Raw genomic sequence first — 25,194 nt, forward strand, 5'->3', positions numbered from 1 at the left:
AATGGTGGGTTATATGGAGAAAAAAAAGAAAGGATTAGGTTGTAGATAATGTCATGTGGTACGCCGTGATTCGTTAAAATTTTTATCAAAATCTATTCTCAAAGATTCTAAACAGATTGTGACACGTGGTGCGACGAGATTGGTTAAAAATCTTATCAAAATCTATCATCAACGATTCTAAGAAGGTAACGACATGTGGCGCGACGGAATTGAATAAAAATCTTATCAAAATCTATCATAAAAAATTGTACTTTTGGATAATGACACGTGGTGTAACGAGACCGATTAAAAATCCTATCCAAAATTACAAATAAAATTATTTTTTATTATTTTATAAAATAAAAAATAGTATATATGTTATTGGCTATTGCCATGACTATTCAGTTTAGGAGTAGAGATGCAAAAGACAATTATTGTTCATTAAAGACAATTACTATTCAATGGAGGGGATTCAATTGCCAAATTACCATGGGAACGGTGTTCTAATTTGAATTATATGCCACAATCATTACCACTATGCATACCCACTTTTAATCTATGATTACATGTTGCTTCATATGCAACAATATATAGTTTATTTGAGTCAGACATAAACAAATATATATTGAGGTCACTCTGAAATATGATGTGAGTAGAAGAAGGGGCCAAATTCAAAGAAAAAAAATCGTTAAGAAATAGATGATAATAACAGAATATGTGGGAGTTGAGGGACCCAAATGAAACTGCATGAAAAGATAAGTGAGTGGAATACTGATATGTCATCTCAATTCACTGCTAAAAAGATCAAATCTTAAATGATTACTTAGAAAAGTTGTGAAGTGGGCGCCATCAATGGATTCACACAGCCATTTAAAAAAAAGGAAAACTAATGAAAAGAGTTTGAAAACTTTGAGTTTTAACGATAAGGACAAAATAAAAGGTAAAGTAATAGTACCAGGTTTGACTTTTTAGTGTAAAAATGTGGTTTTTCGTTAAAGTGAATAATATCGTGGGCTTTGGGTTAAAACTCCCTTTAAAAAACGTGCATCGAAATAAGGTTAAGAATGCAGGAGATTTGGTAGAATACCATTACCATCCATGGTACGGTATTAGGCTCGGATCATTGCCCGATCATTATTCAATGTGAGCCCAGATTGAAAGGTGGTTGGAGATTATTCTGGTTTGAAGCTTTCTGGTCAAAGGATGAGGATTGCAGAGATGTGGTGCGCGCGTGTTGGCAGAGGCAGAGTGGGGGGGTTGCGATTGAAAAATGTCATAGAAAGCTTAACAGCTGCTGATCAAAACTCATTCATTCGAGTAGGAAAAAGTTCAAATTGAGAGGTCAGCGAATTGATGGGCTACTAGACACATTTGGCAAGTTACAATTGAATTGGGCCGAAAATATTGATGAAATAAAGGAGATTTCAATGTTAGTGGATAACTTGAGCAATCAAGATGAGAGCTTCTGGATGCAAAGGTCTCGAGTAAAGTGGCTGAAAGAGGGTGATGCCAATACTTCATTCTTCCATCAATCAACTCTACAAAGGAGAAGAGGAAATAAGGTGATGAAGATCATGGAGAAGAATGAGGATTGGGTGGAAAACCCAAGCAGGATTAGGACGATGGTTGATAATTACTTTATCAACATGTTTACATCTTCAAGGAATAGAGATGGGGGGTTTGTTTTGGATTGTCTTCCTACAACCGTCATTGAGGAGATGAATGTGGCTCTGACAGCTTCGGTATCGATTGAGGAAATTAAAGCGACGGCGCTTCAAATGGGCTGGCTTAAAGGCTTCGGGGCCGGATGGGTTCCAAGGTATTTTTACCATTCTTTTTTAGGGGGACATTGTCTTGGATGTTAATGATTTGGTGCATGCTTTGATGAACGAAATTTCCAGTCTTAGTCGAATTAATGCTACACATATCGTGTTGATACCAAAAGTCCAAAACCCGGAGTCTGTCTCTCAATTCCGCCCAATTAGTCTTTGCAACTACTCTTACAAAGTCCTATCCAAGGTGCTTGCAAACAGACTAAAACCCATACTGCCGCACCTTATCTCTCCTATGCAGAATGCCTTTGTGGCGGGAAGACAGATTTAGGACAATATTGGCATCGTTCATGAGATTTTCCATTTCCTAAAGCTTAGGAAAACTAAATTTAAGTTCGAGCTTGGCATCAAACTGGATATGCAAAAAGCCTATGATCGGGTCGAGTGGGATTTTTTGGAGACAGTTATGGAAAAAATGGGTTTTAATCCTACTTGGCGGAGGCTTGTTATGGGATGCATTAGATCGGTTAATTTTGCCGTAATTATCAACGATCGGCCTGGAAATAAGTTTGCTCCTTCCAGAGGTCTCCGGCAAGGTGACTCGCTATCCCCCTATCAATTCCTCCTTGTAAGTGAAGTGTTGTCCAGGTTGATCCAGTTGGCAGTGGAGAAGAGGTTGCTGGACGGGGTACAGATGAACCCCCGTGGCCTGGTCATTTCGCATATTTTCTATGCCGATGATATGCTAGTTTTTTGAAGGCATATAAGATTAACTGCATGAATATGGTTAATTTGTTAAGGGCCTATTGCAATGCTTATGGGTAAGAAGTAAATCTACATAAATCTAGTGTATATTTTGGTGCTAATACTCCTGATTCTGTTACCATGGAGCTATGGTGTATCTTCGGTATGGCTGTGGTTGGTGACCCTGGTACATACCTTGGGGTACTAGCCTTTTGGGGCCGATCTAAGAAGCGGGGGCTTGCTTACGTAAAGGGAAGAGTTATGTGAAAAATCCAAGGGTGGAAGCAAAGTATCTTATCACAAGCAGGCAAGGAAGTACTGATCAAATCCATCACCCAAGCCATTCCCACTTATCCGATGAATATCTTCAAATTTTCCACAATGGTTTGTAATGAGTTAGATGCTCTTATATTCGGGTTCTGGTGGGGGGCAGAAATGAGAGGAAAGGAAGATACATTGGGTGGCTAAGGGTACTCTCGGTTTGCCGAAGAATTTGGGGGGTATGGGGTTTACGAATTTCAATGAGTTCAATGATGCTCTCATTGCAAAATAGTGTTGGAGACTTCTCCATGACCCAACGTCTTTATGGGCAACGGTGTTGAAGGCCAGGTATTTTCCTCATTGTTCTTTCCTGGATGCTCAACGTGGGAGTCGGGCTTCTTGGGCTTGGAACAATTTGTTAGTGGGCAGAGACTTATTGTTGAGGGGGGGCTCACTGGAAAATCATGGGTGGTAGGGATGTAAGGATTTGGGTGGATATGTGGATTCCTTCGTTACCTGTGGGTCACCTAACACCAAGAAGCGAGGTGGCGGTCTCAAGGAACACTAGAGTAGAGTCATTATTATGCCCTAGTATCGGAAATTGTTGACATGTTATTTTTAAATGCAAAAATGGATAGTCAAAGGACTTTGATCATAAATTAATAAGGTTTCAATAAATAAATATTAGTGGGTAGGGGTTGGATCTTAATTTATTTATTTATTTATTTTGAAGAAATGTCTTAATTTATCTTAAAAAAGATTAGAAGTTTTTTTTTTCTTTTCATTTTCATGTTTTTAATACTTTTGATTGTTCTAGTTAGAATTATAGCACATGATTGAGTAAATCCAAGTAGATTGTGTTTAGGATCCTTATGTAATCGAGAAAATCTTAGGATTTTCTTAATCAATTGAAAGGTATAAGGCGCGGTTAGTAGCTAAGGGATTTCACCAACAAGAAGGTATTGACTTCTCTGAGACATTCAGCCCTGTTGCAAAACCTGCCACTATCCGGATTCTGTTGTCCATTGTTGTCACCTATGATTGGTTTGTTCATCAACTGGATGTGAGTAATGCCTTCTTGCATGGTTCCTTGAAAGAAGATGTTTATATGATCCAGCCTCCTGGTTTTGTGGATTCTTCTCGGCCAACTCATGTCTATAAACTTAAGAGGTATCTCTATGGTCTTAAGCAGGCACCTCGGGCCTGGTATGATGCGTTCTATTCTGCCATCTTATCATTGGGGTTTTCTCCATCTTTTTCTGATATTAGTCTATTCATTAAGAGGGATTCATCTATTACCTTCATCTTGGTTTATGTCGACGATATCATCATAACTGGCAGCTCTAGTTATGTTTGTCAATCTATTATTTCTCAATTGCAGACTATGTTTCCTGTTAAAGATTTAGGTGATCTTCATTATTTTTTGGGCATTGAAGTTCATAGGACTGCCAAGGGATTGTTTCTGCACCAATCTAAGTATGCATTGGATCTTCTCTCCAAAACTGATATGGTTGGAGTTAAACCGTGTTCTACCCCTGTTAGTTCTATAAAACTCGATCACTCAGGCACATTGCTTTCTGATCCTGCCTTCTACAGATCTATTGTTTGTGCTCTTCAATATTTGACATGGACCCGACCTGATTTAGCATTTGCAGTTAATCAAGTTTGTCAATACATGCATGCTCCGATGACCCTTCATTTGTAGGCAGTGAAAAGGATTATTCGTTACTTAAAAGGTTCACTTGATTCTGGTTTATGGTTCACTAAGGGCTCTGAGTACTTAACTGCTTAGTCTGATGCAGATTGGGCTGGCTGCCCTGTAGACAGAAGGTCCACCAGTGGTTATTGCGTTTTTCTTGGTCCCAATCTCATTTCATGGAGTGCAAAGAAACAGCCCACGGTTGCTTGATCCTCTACTGAGGCCGAATATAGATCTCTTGCCAACACAGCTGCTGAAATTACTTGGGTGTGCAAAATTCTGCAAGATATTTCCTTTCCTTTACTGAAAACTTTTGCTATTTTCTGTGACAATCAAAGTGCTATTGCCTTAGCATTCAATCCGGTTTTTCATGCTTGGACTAAACATGTAGAGATTGACTATCACTACATTCGTGAAAAGTTTCTCTCTGGTCATGTCACAGTGTCTCATGTTGCTTTTTAGCATCAAGTTGCAGATATCTTCACTAAATCCTTAGCAGCTGATCGGTTTGTAGATTTGACTTACAAGCTTGCAGTTAGATCCTCTAACTTTAGCTTGAGGGGGTGTGTTAAGGATAAAGAAGGTCCACCAGATTAAATCTTAGCTGTTAAGATAAGAGTGTAATATTTGTTAGTAGTTATGATGACTCAGCTAATACTATATGTATTTATACATGTACTTATTCATTTCAGATATGAAATATACACAACTTTAATTACTTTCTCTCTCTACAATCTTTCTCTCTTTCTTTCTTCAATCCCTCTCAGATTCATTAGTTTCTACAAAAACAACATGAGTGCATAAACTTTGGATTATGTTTTTTTCTGTCTCTGCAATTCTGCATTGAAGTGCACATGGATGTAATTGTAATTGTTTTCGGGGGTCGGATCTCTCACTTTGATCTGGTTTCACTTCAAACTATGATCTTACTATGAGCATGTGAAGTTTTGTTGAATAATAGACCATCTTGGTAGCGTTTAGGTTTCTGCTTCCGAGAGTTCAGCTTATTCGAATGCTTACTAGCTAAGTAGCTTCTTTCATGTAGTGGTCACCATTGTTCTTATTATTTTGCTTCTTACTGGAAAGTTGAATGAGACAGATCACGTTGCCCACATGATTGAGAAAATTTTGTGGAAGAACGAATCTTGTAGTCACCACTTGTACAGTCCATCCTAACTCAAAGATATTGGTCACTATAGGTTTAGAGTTTTTGTAGGAGCGTCTTCTGCGGCATTTATATTTGTGGAAAGTAGGGGTTCCGATGTGAGCTAAGGAGTTGTCTTTGTGTGCAAGAATTGAGTTCCTGTGTATAAAAGTAGATTTCGTGTGCCATGTATTTCTTCTTGTTAAGAAGTAAATGTTTCATAGAATCATGCCTATGGATTACTAAAAGATGGTATGAGCATTTGCGTAAATGAATCTTAGCTCTTTGGTTCTGTCACAAGTTTATTTCGTTTATAAATTTGGGAAAAAACTTTATGTGGGTTCCGTTTTCTTTTCTATTTATAACTCCAAAGATGATAATTTGGTAAATTCTTAGGACCTTGCACACTATATCCCCTGCAAGGAAATCTCCAAACTTTGGCAACAGGAGATTATAGTCTACCTAAGCCGCATCACATGATAAATACTATAACGTACACTATAGATGGATTGGTTAAGACTTGAGAGTCTTAAGACTTGCTTGATTAATAACCAGGATGAGTAAAGGATAGCGTGCTAATTCTATTTTGATTTTGGTTATCATGGCAAGCAAATGGAATGACATGTTGACGACAGGACTCTTTACCAAAAACAGGAATAGAAGATTCCTGGCCACATTGTTTGATAGTGATTGTATAGCATTCTGGCCTATATTCTTCCTCGTGATGAGGATTCTTCCTTTCCCTTGAACGATCAGAAGAGTGTTCATTCTTCTTCTCTGCCTCAGCTCCCATACGTATAGCCTTTACCTTCCCATCCTTAAATAAGAACGCTTTACTTTCCAAATGGACTATCAGACTATTACCATTCAGAAGAAACCTACTTGCTTCCTCAAGCCTCTTTTAAATTGCACAACTGACTATCCTTAATGCTACTGTTAGTGCGAGAGGTAGTAGTGTAATGACTGGAACATGAAGGATGAATGTCATCTCCGCATTCATGGTTCTGATCAACATAAGTTGTCATATCAGAAGGGGAAGAAGAATGCTTATCTCCAAGAAGCTCATAAAACGATTGCGTCTGCATTTTGAAGTGTTGCAGGCTCATGATACATTTCGGTCTTTCTTCTTTATCTTCTTCCATAAGAATTTGTCTAATATACTTGAGAACTACATTACTAAAATCAGAGTCCTCTGGTGAATCCCCATCTGAGTTCGTGCTCAAATCTAGGCCCAAATTACTCGAAGATGGACGGGAGGTGCACAGTTTTGATCAAGAAACCTACTACTATTTCTCAATCCAGTATCCAGATTCTAATTCATCAAGGCTGCAAGAGGTTCTTCCCTGAATTCCAACAGCTCATTACTAGAACCACAAAATCCACTCAAAGATTGATCCTAATTCATCTAGCTGGCACCTTTGTAACGGTAATGGTTATGAACTTTTATTATATATATATATATATATATATATATATATATATATTTCTGGACGACCTGATTTTTCTTCGACAAGGAACTTTGTGGTTGGTGACACAACGCGTGCTGGTTTTGGCGAGGTTGATTTCGGATGGGCGAAGCCGGTGTTTGCTGGACCGGCCAGGTGCGTTAATATGATAAACATGTATGTTCGGCACAAAAACAAAGAAGAAAATGGGATTCTGGTACTAACATGCTTGCCGCTATCGGCGGTGGGGAGGTTTCAGCAGGAGCTTAAGAGAATGACTATGGAACCGGTTGAGGATAACACTAAACCTGTTAGGATTAAGTCAACACTGATAAGTTGATAAGGTTTTAGATATTTTAGTTTGATATTCTTCCATCCAACTTGTTACCTTTCTTTTTCAAGAGGGGTAAGTAAGTGTATGTCTTAAAAAAGAGGGGTAAATAAGTATATGTCCCCCCTCTTTTCTTGCAAGGGATACGGTTTATATCTCCCTTGACTAAGTGTCCCTCGTCTATTCTTGTATATTGATTTTCTTGCTTTATGAGGGATATGATTATGATTTATATCTCCTGATTAAGTGTAACTTTTTTTTTCTTTTCATATCAATGAATTTCCCTTGTACCACCGAGGTTCTATATATAAAAAATATCGATGCAAATAAAGGCCTATGTACAAGGGTCTATGTCTGTATTTCAGCAACCTTTCATTACCAAGTTGCCGTATTCATGTTGAATGATGAATGGAAGAGAACAAAGTTAAATTTTACCGCTTTGCTTCTATCATGCTATCATGTCGCATATAACATTTTATCAATTGCAATTTTCAAGTTGAGGAAACCTTGCATGATTTTGACAATAAAACCCTTCAATTTTCATCAATCCCTAAGGGAAATGATATTAGTTTATTTTGAACTCCCTTAGAAATACTATTCATGAGGGTTTGTTTAAAAATTCGAACGACGATGTACCCATCCTCAAAGCGTAGAGGATGCAATCATAAACGTTTGTATATTTTTTCACATTTTTTGCACTTGTAAATTAATTAAAATATTTTTTAAATGTGTTTGATATTTTTAAATTACTTGATATTTTTATTTTTAATGTGCTTTATTATTTTTTAATCTCAGTCTTTGCCTATGACTATTTATATAGAATATATACAACATATACTTATACACTATGACTATTTTACTTTATAGCAAGTTTTTTTTTTTTTTTTGTAGTTTAAAAAATTAAAAAAAAATCATCAAAATAACATTTTTCTTAACATGTCGAAACGGGTCACCTGCGTGTCACTCTCGTGTAAACCTGTTAAGAAACCGTTATTAACGGGTTCTTATCGTGTGACTCGATAACAACCTGATTAGTTATCGTATCGACCCGAAACCCGTTATTTTCATGTCGTTTACGTGTCGTATTAATGGATCCTGTAAGAAATTGTCAGGTCTACCTCCTATATAGATATTTTTGTTGGGTCCAAAAAAAAATCATTTATTGTTTGTTCGACCCGACATCTCGATGTAATTAAAAAAATTAAAAAAATAAAAAAACTATTTCAATAAAGGGGCCCAATATTAATACATCTTTTATGGGTAAAAAAATAAGAAAACTATTTCATTTCTATATCATCTTAGGTGGCATCTGATGTGGACAGCCACATCATTTGAAAAATTTGCAAAACCCAAGGAAAGGAGGGAGAAAGACTCCTCGTATACCACAATCATCATTTAACTAACTAGTTTTTCTTAATTATTAGTTTATTAAATAATGAACTAAATTTAAAAATATGATTAATTTAAATGATGTGGTTGTCCACATCAAATGCCACCTAAGGTGGTATGAAAATGTGGTACAAAAAAATGGTATGAATAGCATTACTCTATTATTTTGGGCCACGTTGCCAAAGGCCCGGATTGATTTTAAATCCAATCTTGTTATTATTGTGTTAAAAAAACAAATATAAAAGCTTGACGTCCAGAAGAAGAAACCCCAAAACGCACAACAATCAGTTAAACTCGAAACAACTTTCCCTCCCGCTTTGTTATCTATCTCTTTCCTTCATTCCCAAACCCCAAAGCAACGAAACCAACCATGAATCCCAAACTCCTTTTCACCATTGTTGTATGCCTTTCCTTCCTTCCCAAATCCAGTCTTGTTGTATGCCTTTCCCTCATCGCCTTGTATGCGATCACTTCCAGTGACATTCCGACGGAAAACCAAGAAACCCCCAACCCTAACCCATACTTTTTTCAAAGAGTAATTCGACGACAGATTTCGCCCCGAATTTGCTGTCAATTACCACCATCTCTTAACCAATTACCCAAGATTTTCCTTCAGCTTCTTGGTGCTGCTCATTCTCCAAGTCCATTGAACTTCTCGTTGGGAAAGGACACGGCACACGTCCAGCTGATGGTGATTTCATATGCTTTTATGATGTTCGAGTGTTTTAAGTTCGTCTTCTTGTTGGCAACGCCCCTAAACCCTGTTCCGATTCTTGGATAATTTTGATTTCAATTCAACATTCTAATTGGTATTTTTCTAGTTCCTCACCTCTGACCTATGCTTTGTTAGCAAAATTGTTCATAAAGTGTAGATTTTAGTTTCAAAGTATTTTTGAATCATAATGTTCTAAGTGTACATGACAATATATGTGGACAAGAAAAGAGAATGGTTACAAGCAACCATCTTTATATGAAACCCTAGAGACCGGGTAAACCTGGGACACACACTTTTCCTTAATTTAAGGTGATTTACATCAAACCCAAGACTAAGAAGTAAACAACAAGTTAAGTGCCTTGAATCAAGGAGGAGAGAAAGCTGGAAACTAGCGGTTGACAGATTGCTTGGAGCCTTGTGATACGAGTTGACATGCTAGGGTTTAGTGACTCTTGAACGAAAAACCTGGCTTGAGCCATTTAGCACATAAACTTTAGGTCGACTGAATACTATTCCAACACTCCCCCTCAAGCTGGATCGTGGAGTGAAGTCGAGCCAAGCTTGCTCAGAAGATGGTGACATTGATGAGAAGGTAGAGCCTTGGTGAATAAGTCAGCCAACTGGTCTTGACTCCGAGTGAACTGAGTTTGAATGACTTGTGTTTGGCCTTGAGCCCTGATGAAATGGCAATCCACTTCGATGTGCTTGGTTCGTTCGTGAAAAACAGGATTAGCTGCGATGTGCATGGCAGCCTGGTTATCACACATGAGGGACATAGAAGTGTGATGTGGAAACCCTAAATCTGAAACAAAACTTTTAAGCTAGATTAATTCATATGCAGTAGCTGTCATTGCTCGATACTCCGCTTCAGCACTAGATCGAGCAATAACGTTTTGCTTCTTACTCTTCCATGTCACAAGGTTTCCTCCAACAAAAGTGCAATATCCAGTGGTAGATTTTCTGTCAATTTGACTACCTGCCCAATCTACATCGTTGTAAGCACTAATTTCTGTGGACTGATGGTTGGACATAAGAATGCCTTTGTCCGGGGAACCTTTGAGGTAACGCATGATGCGTTTGACAAGTTGAAAGTGTTGCATTATGGAAGCATGCATAAACTGACTGACTAAGCTAACAGCATAGCTGATGTCGGGCCTTGTGATAGTAAGATAGATAAGTTTACCCACTAACTTTTGATAGTGGCTTATATTGGTAAGAAGTTCTCCAGTCAAGCCGATCTTCAGTTTGCTGTTAATAGGTGTGGTGGCAAGCTTGCAATCAGTGAGATTAGCCTCGGTGAGTAGATCAACAATGTACTTTCTTTGATTGAGAAATAACCCTTTGTGAGAGGTGGCCATCTCAATGCCAAGAAAATACTTTAATCTCCTAAGATCTTTGATAGAAAATGTGTAATGTAGGGAACGTTTCAAGGCATCAATTTCACTTTCATTGTCACCAGTGATGATCAAATCATCGACATAGATGAGAACCACAAGTTTACCACTAGAGCCATTTCGAATGAATAAGGAGGAATCAACATTACTTCTTACAAACCCGGCCTTATCTAAGACAGAACTTAGCTTGGTATACCATGCCCTTGGAGATTGTTTTAATCCATATATAGCCTTGTGTAACTTACAAACCATTCCTTTTGCCACCTGAATATAACCTGGTGGAGGTTGCATGTTGACTTCTTTTTAAAGTTTTCCATGAAAAAAAGCATTATTTACATCCATTTGGTACAAAGACCAACCACAGTTGACTGTCATAGAAAACAATACTCTAACTGTGTTCATCTTAGCCACTGGGGCAAAGGTTTCCTTGTAATGAACCCTGAATGTCTGAGTGAAGCCACGAGCCACTAGTCTGGCTTTGTGTCTCTTTATTGAACCATCTTCCTTGAGCTTTGTTTTGTAAACCCATCTACTTCCAACAGCCTTCTTTCCTGGAGGCAACTTGACAATGTTCTAGGTGTTATTTTCTTCCAAAGCATTCAGTTCTTCAACCATAGCAAGTTTCCAATGTGGCACAGAAGAAGCTTTATTAAATGTTCTTGGTTCAGCAATCTTAGAAACTTCAGTGAGGAAGGCACGGTGCGAAGTTGAATACTTCGAGTAATGTAGCACATCAGTGATAGGGTACCTTGAAGCATAAGTTACATAATCCAATAGCTTTGCTGGAGGTTTTCTTACACAAGAAGGATTTCTTCGTACATCTTGTGTTGATTGGAATGGTTGTGCATTGTCAACTTGATGTTCACATCGATGCTCAATGTCCCCTTGTGGGACAACCTGTGAATCTTAAGAATTTGTGACTTGGTGTACTTCTTTATTACCTTGAATGTCATGTACTGTTGATACATCATCATCTTGATCAATGCACATAGGTAACGGGAACAGATCATGTAGTGACTCCCCCTCACAAGAAGCATGCCTTTTTAGTTGAAAGAAAGAGGTGGCTTTATAAGATACCACATCTCTGGAGACAATACATTTTTTGGAAAAAGGATTGAAACATTTATATCCCTTCTGTGTGGATGAATACCCCACAAACACACATTTTTTAGCCCTAGCATCCAATTTGTCACGATGTTGGTGTTGTATATGAACAAAACATGAGTAACCAAACACCTTCAAGTAAGACAGCTTGATAGGTCATTTTTCTAGGGTTTCATAAGGAGATTTGAACCCTAGAACCCGACTTGGGAGTCGGTTGATGAGATATGTAGCTGTCAAAATTGCATAGGACCAAAACCTCTTTGGAACATTCATATGTAACATCAGTGCACGAGCTTTTTCAAGGGGATCTCGGTTTTTTCGCTCAGCAATCCCATTTTGTTGTGGGGTTCCCACACAGCTAGTTTGATGTAGAATTCCTTATGAACTTAAGTATTGAACCATAGTATTAGATAAAAACTCAATACCATTATCTGATCTTAGTGTTTTAATAGTTGGATGGAATTGGTTTGACACAAGTGTATGAAAGTCTTGAAAGATTGTTGACACTTCACTTTTAGCTTTCATGAGATGAAGGAAAGTGACACGAGTGCAATCATCCACAAATATGACAAAATATTTATAGCCTTCCATTGATTCAATAATAGGACCCTATACATCAGTGTGAACAAGTTCAAAAGGTATGCTAGACCTAGACACTGAGGTTCCAAAAGGTAACCTAACAAACTTTGAGTAATGACAGGTATCACACTTGGTCAATGGGTGACAAAACTTAGGAAAATTTTTTGACAAAACAACTTCAGATGGATGGCCTAGCCTTTGGTGCCAAAGTTGTTGGTCCTTAGAAGAGCTTGGTTGAGCTTGAAGGGCTTTTGGCCAAAAAGGCTTGGTGCAGAAATAATAAAGATCATTTTGATAGAATCCTTCACCAATCCTCTTGTTGGTGAGAACATCCTGGAAAATGACATTTGTGGGTGAGAATATGGCTAGACAATTTAGAGTGTTGGTGAGTTGTCCTACTGACATCCATTGGAATGGAAAAGATGGTACATATAAGGCAGTAGACTCTATGGTGTTTGAGACTAAACCTAGTTTTCCATTTCCCATGACAGATACATTTTTTCCATTTGCAACCGACACATGAGATGGTTTTGACAAGACTTGGAAATCATGTAGATTTGAGGCTTTATTTGTCATGTGATCAGAGGTACCCAAGTCAATTATCTAACAATCATGATTACTACTAGTTTGTAGTGCAGTTGAGAATGCTTTGAAAATACCTGGAGCTACATCTTGTGAAACATATCATGATCAGCTAGAAATCAAACAAATTGTCCAATGAGTGCAGTATGGTTGTTCCCTTCACCCTTTGATGCTTGTGCAGCTTCTCCATGATTCTTAGTTTGGAAGTAGGTTGCAAACTCATTGATAAGAGTCACAGGGTTGGCTGTGAAGTCTACCAAGCCATGGTTGAGAGAGCTGATAGCATTGTTGGTAGCATGTTAGGCCTTAAAATGAACCATTGATGAGGATTTTGAAACCATCATTCCATTGTCTTTGAACTTGGGTTTATGCTCAGGATGTAACTCCCAACACCTATCTTCTGTGTGTCCAACAGCATTGCAGTACTTGCACTGGGTGTGGATTCCTTCCTTTGTATACCTTGGACTCATAGCTCTTGTGGTTTGCAACATATCCTCGAGTCTCTGATAGCTTGAGATTAGACTCCATATTCATCACCATCCTTCTTGCTTCTTCACGTTGTACCGTAGCACAAACAGTCTTGAATGGTGGTAGCTCCGTACTCATTAGTATGTGACTCATGAGATCCTCATATTCTGAGCTGAGACTTGCAAACAGTTGATAGATCTTATCCTCCTCAGCTCTTTTAAGAAGAATAGTGGAATCTGTAGTGTGATGGAGATATACATCCAGCTCATTCCACATAGTCTTCAAGCTGCCAAGATGTTGAACAAATGACTTCTTTTCTTGCTGAAGACAAGCGATATCTCTCTTCAATTAGAATACACGAGCATAGTTATTCTGATTTCCATACATATGTTTCACAAATTTCCACAAATCTTGTGAGGATTCAGAATAGCTAAATATCTCAGCAACATGTTTCTCCATGGGTTGAGCAGCAAGAAGATGACAAACTGATCCTTGCATAGCCATGCTTCATAGGCCTAAGAAGAAGGCTCTGGAGTTTCAACACTACCATTGATGAACCCTAACTTTCCCTTTCCTCCTAAGGCGAGTGAAACTGCCATAGACCAAGAAAAGTAGTTGAGCTCATTCAACACCACGGAGCATAGACGTTGGTTGGTATTGACTTTAGAGTCTAAGAAACTCGAAGGAGCTACCTGAGACCTTTCGCCCTCAAGATTAATTGAGCTTTCCTCAGCAATTACGGAAGCTCACAAGAATAACAGCGGAAACAAAAAACGGGCAGAGACAGGTCAAGAATGACACTGCTCTAATACCATGTAGATTTTAGTTTCAAAGTATTTCTGATTCATAATGTTCTAAGTGTACATGACAATATATGTAGACAGGAAAAGAAAATGGTTACAAGCAACCATCTTTACATGAAACCCTAAAGACCGGGTAAACTTGGGACACACATTTTTCCTTAATTTAAGGTGATTTACATCAAACCCAAGACTAAGAAGTAAACAACAAGTTAAGTGCCTTGAATCAAAGAGGAAAGAAAGCTGGAAACTGGCGGTTGACAAATTGCTTGGAGCCTTGTGATACGAGTTGACATGCTAGGGTTTAGTGACTCTTGAATGAAAAACTTGGCTTGAGCCATTTAGAAAAAAAAACTTTACGTCGACTGAATACTATTCCAACATAAAGCTTTAATCTTTCTGTTTTTGTTTATATGGGGTTAAGGTTTAGGGTTTAGGGTTTTGTGCTTATGGATTTCTTAGTTATAATCTTTTGTTAGGGTTCATTTCACTGAAAATTTGTTATTCTATTTACTTGCAGACAGTGAAATTGGACAACTTTGAATTTATGTTCTGGGCAGCTGCATTTATGTCCACAGACAAGTATGCGAAGAATAGTTTTCTTTTTCAGTATACATAGTATCTGTTGAGGACTATATTTCTGTGAATCGTGTATGGAAGAGTAAATAGGAGATAGAATCCAAAAACCAAGTATCTGTTGAAGAATATGTTTTTGTGAGTAGATAGTAGATAGAATCCAGAAACCCATTATGCGATTCACTCGAAATCTACGGGAAGATGTTCATAACGTAAGAATAGATAAGAGATAGAATCCAAAAACCAAGTATCTGTTGTTGAAGAATATGTTTCTGTGAGTAGATAGTAGATAAAATCCAGAAACCAACTATGCGATTCATTCGAAATCTACGAGAAGATGTTCATAACGTTTCTGCTTGACCTTGCGCCGAATGAGCAAGCAAGGCACTTGTTGTGAATAATTTCATGATTGGTGACACACCATGAATTTTCTACTGAGACTATAGCTAACAAGTTACTTTTCTGCATTCTGCAATTTTTTAGCTTGAAATTGAAATGATAATGTGAATTCTATATATTCAAATGCCATGGCATTTTCTCCATTATTATGTGAGTTTAGGCTCTGCATGGAAAATGCTTGAATGCCACTCGTATTTACAACTCCATATGCTCATAGCTAGGATTCCCTGCACAATTCATAATATATAGTATGGAGGCCGGCAAGGTCCCTGGCCTCTTTATGCCGTTTGTAAGAAGAGGGACTTGCGGGAGAGAGGAGGGAAGGGGAAGGGAGAGAAGGGAGAGAGAGATGCAGGGGCTTCACAACACACAGGGAGGGGAGGAGAAAAAAGGGGGGAGAAAGAGATGCAGGGGAAGGGAGTAGTGGGAAAGATGGTAGACGTTTGCCAGAGATAGCCTCCAGAGAGCTGGGTGTTTTTGGCTAGTAGGGGGAAAATGAAAACTCTAAAGTAATGGCGGGTATGAACATGTGTGGGGGTTTAGTATGGTTTAATTTCACAGTAGAAGGTTTAAGGAAAAAAAAATTAGGATTCGTGTTTTATTCAGGCCTAGTTAACCGAATGTCAAACATAAATTATGGAATAATTCGTATTTTTGGTGGTATACGACCGAACAAACAATTTTCTCCTATTTTGCGGGCGTTCAGACTTCCAGTGGACTTGGCCCTTGGGTCTGAAATGTCACCTGAGGTGTATTCAATTAAAATCATCAAAAGAGGTTAATACAGAAATTAGAATTTTTACTGGCAGTTATGATGAATTTCAAACAAATTGACTTGGTTGTATTGTACAAAGAAAACTTAGACTATCATAAGCATAACAGATGCAGTTTTTCTGCAACGCCTTGTCGCGGAGACCGCTATTCTTGAGGTCGTTGCTGGCAGAGAGCTGTCTTTGCTCATAAACAATATACGATCACCAAGGTCAACAACCTCTGCCCACTGAGGAAGATACTCGGTATTCTCGACACGCAGTAGAATGTTGATATGACTAGAAAAACTCTCGTGGCACATAAAACCCATTTTTCCCTTGTCTCAATAGGAAACGTAGGAAACCTCATAAATCGAGCAAGGCTAGTCAGACTCTGATCGACCAGCAGAACGAGTAAAGATACGAGTAAAAGTAACAAAATGATTGACTTCCCTTCCCTGTTCTCTAATCCTTAAAAATCAGACCAGAAACACAATTCTCGGAAATATGATGCTATGATGGACAAAGGGTAACGAGATCAAAATATTGAAATTTGTAAAACGCCCAAAGGTTGAAGGAAGAGATCACCCAAGTACAAACAAGAGCAAAACCCTAGGAAGCAAAATACATATACGATTTACTTCAGAAATTAAGAACATAGCTACAAGTTGTGTGCATATGGATATATATACACACACACACACACATATACTTGATTTCCGAATCCCATTTGTATTTTGGTATCCTAAATCAATTAAGACTAGGAAACCACATTCTGCAGAAAACAACAAAGACTCGAAAACCTGATAAGATTTTCTTGTTAATTTGCATGCCGACCCTTCAGTTTGGAAACAAACTTCTTAGACCATCTCCAAATGAGATGTCAAATTTTAAACATAAAATTTAAATTTGACAGCCTACGTGTTACTTTTTGACATCTTTTAATTTTTTTATCTCCACCTGATGTGTCGAATTAAATTATTGGGTAAATCTCTGTTTACTACCCCCATGTTTCATGGTTTTCAACATTTAGTACATCAAGTTTTTTTTTCGTCCCAGAGTCATACCTAAAGTGTAAATTAAGGAGAAATTGGAAACAGGGTTTGAGAGAAAACCCATTTGCTCTTTTCAATTTTTGGATCAAATCATGTCAGTTCTTGAAGTTCCTGAGATGGGTTTTTGAAAATTTTGAGAAAAACCCGGCTGGGTAGAGTAAAGATTGAAGCTTTTTTACTTGAAACTGATTTTTCTGCAGAAAAAAAAAAAGAGTTTTTATTTTTGGGGGGTTTGGTATTTTGGTTTCTGGGTGTGCGGGTAGGATGGGTGTAGGGAAGAGAACCCCTCCTCTGAAGAAAAGAAAAGAGGAAGAAGAAGAAGAAGAAGAAAAACGTGAACCCCTCTGGAGAAGGAAGGAAGAAGCAGAAGAAAGAGGATGGGTGCAAGGAAGAGAACCCCTCTTCTGAAGAGAAGAAAGGAGGAAGAAGAAGAAGAAGGGAAAAAAAAAAATGAACCCCTCTAAAGAAGTAAATTAATTAAAATAAATTTTTTAATGTGTTTGGTATTTTTAAATTACTTGATATTTTTATTTTTAATGTGTTTTATTATTTTTTTAATCTTAGTCTTTGCCTATAGTATACTATAAAAATAAATAAAACTTAATTTAAAAAAATTATATACAATAATACATATTTTAATATACAATATATACATATACACTATTGCTAATGTATTTTAATATACAATATATACATATTTGAATGCCACTCGTATTTACAACTCCACATGCTCATAGCTAGGGTTCCTTACATAGTTCATAATATATAGTATGGAGGCCGGCAAGGTCCCCGGCCTCTTTATGTCGTTTGTAAGAAGAGGGACTCGCAGGATAGATCAGGTGGGAGGGGGAAGGGAGAGAAAGGAGAGAGAGATGCAGGGGCTTCACGGCACACAGAAAGGGGAGGAGAAAAAAGGGGGGAGAGAGAGATGCAGGGGAAGGGAGTAGTGGGAAGGATGGTAGACGTCTGCCAGAGATGGCCTCCAGCGAGCTAGGTGTTTTTGGCTAGTAGGGGCAAATCGAGAACTCAAAAATACTGGCAGGTATGAACAGGTGCGGGGGTTTAGTATGGTTTAATTTCACAGTAAAAGGTTTAAGGAAAAAAAAAGAAAGAAAAGGAATTCGTGTGTTATTCGGGCCTAGTTAACCGAATATCAAAAATAAATTCTGGAATAATTCGTATTTTTGGTGGTATACGACCGAACCAACAATTTTCTCCTATTTTGCGGGCGTTCAGACTTTCAATTAAAATCATCAAAAGAGGTTAATGCAGAAATTAGAATTTTAACCGGCAGTTATGATGAATTTCAAACAAATTGACTTGGCTGTATTGTGCAAAGCCCCTATGGACCCAAATTAAATTACATAGAGGTTAAGCTATATAAGCTACCAAGGACTTGGCGTGAACCAGACAGGCTGAGTGTATAAAATGGTACCAGGATGATCATGGGGGAAATTGAAGCGTTTGATGTTCTTGTTTGTGAAAGAAAACACCCCAACATCATACCCCTTCCTCGGTGATACCAAACATAGGCTATCATAAGCAAAATAGATGCAGTCTTTCTCCAATGTCTTGTCGCGGAGACCGCTATTCTTGAGGTCGTTGCTGGCAGGGATGAGTTTGTTGCCGGCTTTGCTCATAAACAATATCCGATCACCAAGGTCAACAACCTCTGCCCACTGAGGAAGACCCTCGGTATTCTGCTCCAACTTAAACACTCGAAATCCTTGAGTACGAGGTGGAGATTCGAATTGAATACGAGTCCCGGAGACCACATACCAAGGAATTGTTGGATCTTCCACGATCTTATATACAGTTCTATGTAAAACCATAAACAGCTCCTTTGATTTAGAATCTATTGCAAGAGAAACACTTTCGCTTATTTGTTCTACGATTCCATTCATTCTCCACGTCTCGAGGAACAGTGGAGGAACTATCCCTTCGGAATGATGCACAACCAACCTTTCAGTAGTATAAGTAGGCGGGCCGCCATCGTTGGCATCTTGGATTTGAATCACTGTTAAAAACTCCAACGCATCCTTAGTTGCAGCGTATAATTTCCCGTCAAGTATCTCTATATCACAAAAACGTGCATGTTGCCCCTCCCCCCGGGCCTCAACGAGGGTCCATGATTGATCAATCGGTCTACAGAAAGCCACATGACCCCTTGAGCAAAGGCTGGCCACAAAGCAATGCTGGCTCGTTGGTATTGAAGAGGCTGCTGCTTTGATAGGGACAAAGCTAGGTGTCTTGCTGCTGCATTTGCAAGGAAGGGTGGATTTGGAGGATGGAAGCATCACTCTAGCCTTTGACACTGGATTCAGAAAGAAGAAGCGAACAGTATTATTATTAATAATAAAAGCCTCCGGTCGCCAAAGAGCGTTATCCACCATGATCAACCACCCCTCAATCGACCCAACACAATCAAGCCTGTTCATATTATGAGTAGAGCGCTTGCGATTTGGTTTGTAAACTTGCTGGTCGATCAGGCTTAAAAAGAAATTGTCCTGGGTGGAGATTGGATGAAATGAGAGCATGAGCCACGGAAGTTGGGGAGCGGGACTATACAGCGTGCCTGAAATTGACATATTAACACTGTCTTTCCAAGAACGACATACTGCACCTATCCAATCGTAATCAAATATGCATAGCTTTTGTAGAATCGATTGCATGATATCTTCTGGAACTTGTTTAGGCCAACAAGTGCTGCTGCTCTCTTCTAGTTCGGAACTGCTGCTACTCCTTCTAATTCTGAATAACAATATCTATTTAGTTTTTTGTATGTTCGCAATGCCCTAACCCTAAGTTGCTGAACAAAATTTAGAGACAACAGCTTGCAGTAGAATGCTGATATGACTAGAAAAACTCTCGTGGCATATAAAAACCATTTTTCCGTTGTCTCAATAGGAAAAGTAGGAGACCTCATAAATCTAACAAGGGTAGTCAGACTCTGATCGGCCAGCGGAAAGAGTAAATTTGAGAGTAACAATAGTAAAATGAATGACATCCCTTCCCTGTTCTCTATGATCAGATTCAGAATGACCTAACAGTTTTCGAAATCCTTAAAAATCAACCGGAAAGACAATTCTCGGAAATACGATGCTACGATAGACAAAGGGCAACGAGATCAAGAGATTGAAATTTGTAAAACGCCCAAAGGTTGAAGGAAGAGAGCACCCAAGCACAAACAAGAGCGAAACCCTAGGAAGCAAAATACATATATGATTCGCTTCAGAAATTAAGAACATAGCTATAAGCTATATATGTGTGTGTATATATACACATTCACATACTTGATTTCCGAATCCCATTTGTATTTTGGTATCCTAGTTCAAATAAGACTAGGAAACTATACTGTCTCCAGAAAACAACAAAGACTCAGAAATCCGATAAGATTTTCTCCTAACCTCATTCAGTTCGGAAACAAACTTGTGAATCCGGTGTACAAAAGAAAACCTGACCACCTCCAAAGAATGGTCAGTACTCATTTATAAAAAAATACAAACTTTTTAATCTGATAAACGTGTATGTTCAGCACAGAAATGAAGAAGAAGATGGAATTCTTGTACTTGCATGCTTGCCGCAGTCGGCGGTGGAGAGATTTCAGCAGCAGCTTGTCAACCTCTTTACAAAATTCCAAGTATATCCCTGCTCAAACTAAATTTGAGAAACAAAATTAAATTAAATGAGGTCAAAAATTGTAAATACAACATTTAAAACTAATAATTTATTTTTTTACCACTCAGCACTACACTTTGGTGGTATTCCTCTTCACTTGGAAGTAAGAGGTCTTAGGTTCGAATCTCGTGGATGGCCAATTCGATGCCAAATTAGGCTATCCATTGTATGGCTTAGCCGAACTCTCATCCCCTTAGTGTAAAAATATCGATGTACTAAAAAAACTAATATTAAAAAAAAAAAAAAACTAAATTTCCGACTTGCTCTCCCCTTTTTTTTTCTTCCACACATGCATGGAACATAGGGTGGTATGCCGTCGTTATATAAGTGGACGGAATTTCTTTTTTCAAGTATCCCTCCATTTGAATAATGACGTATGACGTATGTGCCCGTGTTCTAAGCACACAAAACAATCTCTCCCAAGTTTGATCCCTAAGGCTAAAAAATGCTCACAGTGTGTGTCACTTTAATAGTGCTTACCGCTTACTACTTACTACAACTCGAAATAATTTTTCAGTTTAACTTCTTCATAGTAAAAACTCCATTTTTCTTCATGAGTTGAGTATTTTTTTTTTCTTACAATGGTGGGGACAGAGATTATCTGAGAGATATTCAGCCATGTTGATTGGGATTTGGAAGACATTTTATTTCAGATTGAATGACATATTAATTAGTATATATGTAAAACTAGCTAGCTATTCCTAGCAAGGATACTAACTTCGAAAGCAACTTCCGTCGTAGGATATTGCAACGTTTCACATCAAAGATGTAAATGTATAAATTTTATCCGTTTTATAAATAACACACCTTGACCAACCGGATATTGACACACGACATGTCAAACTCTACACATGTGATTGGCTTTAGCTCCTATAAATAAACCATTCTTCATCACATACATTAGGCGCGTGATTTTGATCTTTGATCAAATGTGTTTATTTATTTTATAAAAACAAATTCGTCAAAATTGAAAACAACGGATTTTTGCTAACAAAGTTCATAGAAGAAATCAATAAAATAATCTCGAGAAATCGGTAGGGAGGTACATATTCACGGAAAAAAAAATCAGCTAAATACTATGAGAAAACGTGTTATGTGACACTTCTTTATGTTTTCTAACTTCAGTAAACTCTTGTAAGTACACTCTCTTAAGCTTTACCTATGTCTCTATCAGTAACGCATATGCCTTTGTGTCACTGAGTGTCCCACAGCTGGCAGCCTTAAAGCAGTTCCACCAGGGCTTGATAGCCTGGCACCCAGTCCCCCAAACAGCCCGGCACCTAGCTAAAACCCTCTAGCCTAGCCTACGCTAGGCAAGAGACCGGCCCAGAATTGACATATCCATGAGACGGCCTACATGACGGAGGCTGACGTCAGCCTTTTTTTTTTGCGCCAAAGAGGGAGTTGTTGTGGAGGTTGAAAAGTGGAGCTGGTCGAGGCGGGAGAGGGTGTCGTGAGGGAAGGGGCCACAGAGGGAGAAGGACGGGAAAACGAAACGGACAATGAAGAGGTGTGGAGATGCAGAAATTAAAAATATTTGAAAGATATGAGGTGTGGGGATGCAATAGTCGAAGGACCTTGTTGTTGAGGTCGGCTTGGGATTTGAAGGACAGGAGGTCGACGCGTCGGAGGATAGGATGAGGAGGTTTGGAGGCGGCAGTGGGAATGGAAGGGAAGTGGAGGGGTGGACGGCGGTGGGGACGAGGAAGAGGTGGAAGATGAGAAAATAAAAATATTTTAATAATATTATTATTATTTTATATTTTTATATAGTTAGAAATCAAAAATTAAATTATTATTTTATTATTTTATAATAAAAATAATAATATTTTAATAAAATTGACTAGGCAATTTTTTGTTAAGGGTGGACATGCATTTGGCCTATTACTGTTTATTGGTGTTTATCACTGTTTACTGAGTGAATTAAATAGGCAAGGTGCTGACGTATTTTTTTAGAGGTGGAATTGCTCTTAAAGATTACAAATCTTTTATTATGATCTTTTTAAACACTATTCTGATCGCTGTTGTTTGCCCCCACCATCCTCCTCATAATTCGCCTTGGCTCCCGGACTCCCCTCTCTCTCTCTCTCTTCTCCCCACCATGTTCGATATCCAAATGCCACTACTTTAACACTTCCCTCCACCTTTTCATTCCACTAGCCTCTCAGCATATGCTCACGCGCATGCGAGGGGCATTTTTTTAATCACAGGCGCTACGCCTCTAAAGATGGCTTGTGTTAGTTGTTTCTTATTGTAATTGTCAACATATATTTTTAATGTATTGTGCAAGAGAGAGACCTTTTCTTTATCATGCACGTTCTAAAAACTTGTCATGAAAAAATACGTAATTCGTGCAATTTGAGGTTTTCCTTTGTTTCTCTATCAATGTGTTGTCTACATGTAAAACAACAGCTATGAAGGTATGCTAATGAACTGTTTATGTTGCCTTATTTAATATAGGCTTTTCTAAATTCTACATGTCCTTCATTTTTTCATATTCTTTTTTATTCATTTCTATTTTTTTTTATTTATAAATACATTTAGTTCTCTTTTAATTGGCTATATAATGTGTGTGAGAGGCTTTATTAAACATGAGCACAATGGATGTCTTACACATTTGTCAGATTTAATACACGCCAAGAATAAAACTAAGAAAAACAAGTAAGCCTTTTATCTTTACTATAACTAAAGGCACAAAAAAAGGGGAATAACAAACATAGAACTTTCCTACACCTCTCTTTTATCTCTTTTCTGTCACTTCCCTCTCTCTCTCCTTCGGTTAAATTTAGGCCTACAACATTGATTTTAATTTGAGCATGGTTATTCTCTTAATGTGAATTCACAATTACTTCACTCACAATACTAACCTAATAAATACATAATGGATAAAAGTATATAAATATTTTTGTTTTGTTTTATTTCTTACTCCCCAGGACGTCCTCAAGGGCACCGAGAGTTTACCATCTCCAATGCCTTTTCCTTTCCGAGAAACTGCACGTACAGAAGAGAGAATGGACGTAATATATCAGTAATTGTTTAATAACTTGTCTAGCTCGTCAATAAAAAAATAAAATGAGACTTTAGATATGGTCTCTAATTATCAAAACCTTATTAGTTTTTAGTTTTTTTTTTTATCAAAGTACTTTAGACTTTGTGCATCGCATCAGATTGATATTAATGTATTTCCATATCAACTATTTCTTTTTAAAATTCCTTAATTTATGGACTTCAAGTTTTGTAATAAATTATTCCCTAAAAAAATATAAAAGGCACACAATACACAGTAAAATTTGAAACCAACATAACATTGATCTACCAACAATCAAGCGGGTACATTCTAAACACATAACAAAACAATGTACACATAACATTGATCCTCTTGACACACACACACACACACACACACACACACACATATATATGGATACATTTTGCATAGAATATACCCATGTGACCAAAAAAATGCATTCAACTCATATATGGGTACATTCTAAACTCATAAAAAAAAGTATTGTAAATTTGTACCCATTATGTACTCCTACAAAATTGGTGAGGCATGTGTTCATGGGGTAAAAAGATGACAACGAGGAAGAGGAGTGACTTCAATTGCACAAAATAGATACATTAGGTGTTAAATAGACTTTTGGTCTGAACTAATCATAGTTTGTTTTGCCTAAATGTAGGAATTGATTAGATCTAACTAATCTTATGAAAATTTGGGAAGTAAATGAATTAATTATATTTGATTGGTGATATAAAGTTTAACCGAAAATAAAGTATAAAAAAAACAAAGTGGTGACATGTCATGTTTAAATGCAAAAATGGATAGTCAAAGGACTTTCATCATAAATCAATAAGGTTTCAATAAATAAATATTAGTGGATAGAGACTGGATCTTAATTTATCTTAAAAAAGATTAGAAGTAGTTTTTTTTTTCTTTTCATTTTCATGTTTTTAATTATAGCACATGATTGTATAAATCCAAGTAGATTATGTTTAGGATCCTTATGTAATCGAGAAGATCTTAGAATTTTCTTACTTGTAGAGCAAGTAAGCCTTTTATCTTTACTATAACTAAAGACACAAAATAGGGGGAATAACAAACGCAGAACTTTCCTACCTCTCTTTTATCTCTTTGCTGTCACTTCCCTCTCTCTCCTTCGGTTCATTTAGGCCTACAACATTGATTTTAATTTGAGCATGGTTATTCTCTTAATGTGAATTCACAATTACTTCACTTACCGTACTAACCTAATAAATACATAATTGATAAAAGTATATACTTTTTTTTTTTTGTTTTGTTTCTTACTCCCACGAGCAAATCTAATTTT

At 37.6% G+C, this 25,194-nt stretch overlaps 1 protein-coding gene across 2 annotated transcripts in view; it reads right to left on the reverse strand.

Moving 5' to 3' along the window:
* The window catches only part of LOC126616816 (tropinone reductase homolog At1g07440-like), a 64,934-nt gene that overhangs the window by 9,689 nt on the left and 30,051 nt on the right, over nucleotides 1-25,194 (reverse strand). The window contains exon 5 of one of the 2 annotated variants that reach the window (XM_050284943.1): nucleotides 23,791-23,854. The exons of the other annotated variant lie outside the window; for it this stretch is intronic. Within the exon in view, the coding sequence (XP_050140900.1) occupies nucleotides 23,804-23,854 (51 nt within the window). The 3' untranslated portion in view covers nucleotides 23,791-23,803. Of the gene's footprint in view, nucleotides 1-23,790; nucleotides 23,855-25,194 lie in introns of those variants that run through there. 2 annotated transcript variants of the gene reach the window in all.

Source organism: Malus sylvestris, chromosome 3 (genome assembly GCF_916048215.2).
Source record: "Malus sylvestris chromosome 3, drMalSylv7.2, whole genome shotgun sequence".
NCBI lineage: Eukaryota > Viridiplantae > Streptophyta > Magnoliopsida > Rosales > Rosaceae > Malus > Malus sylvestris.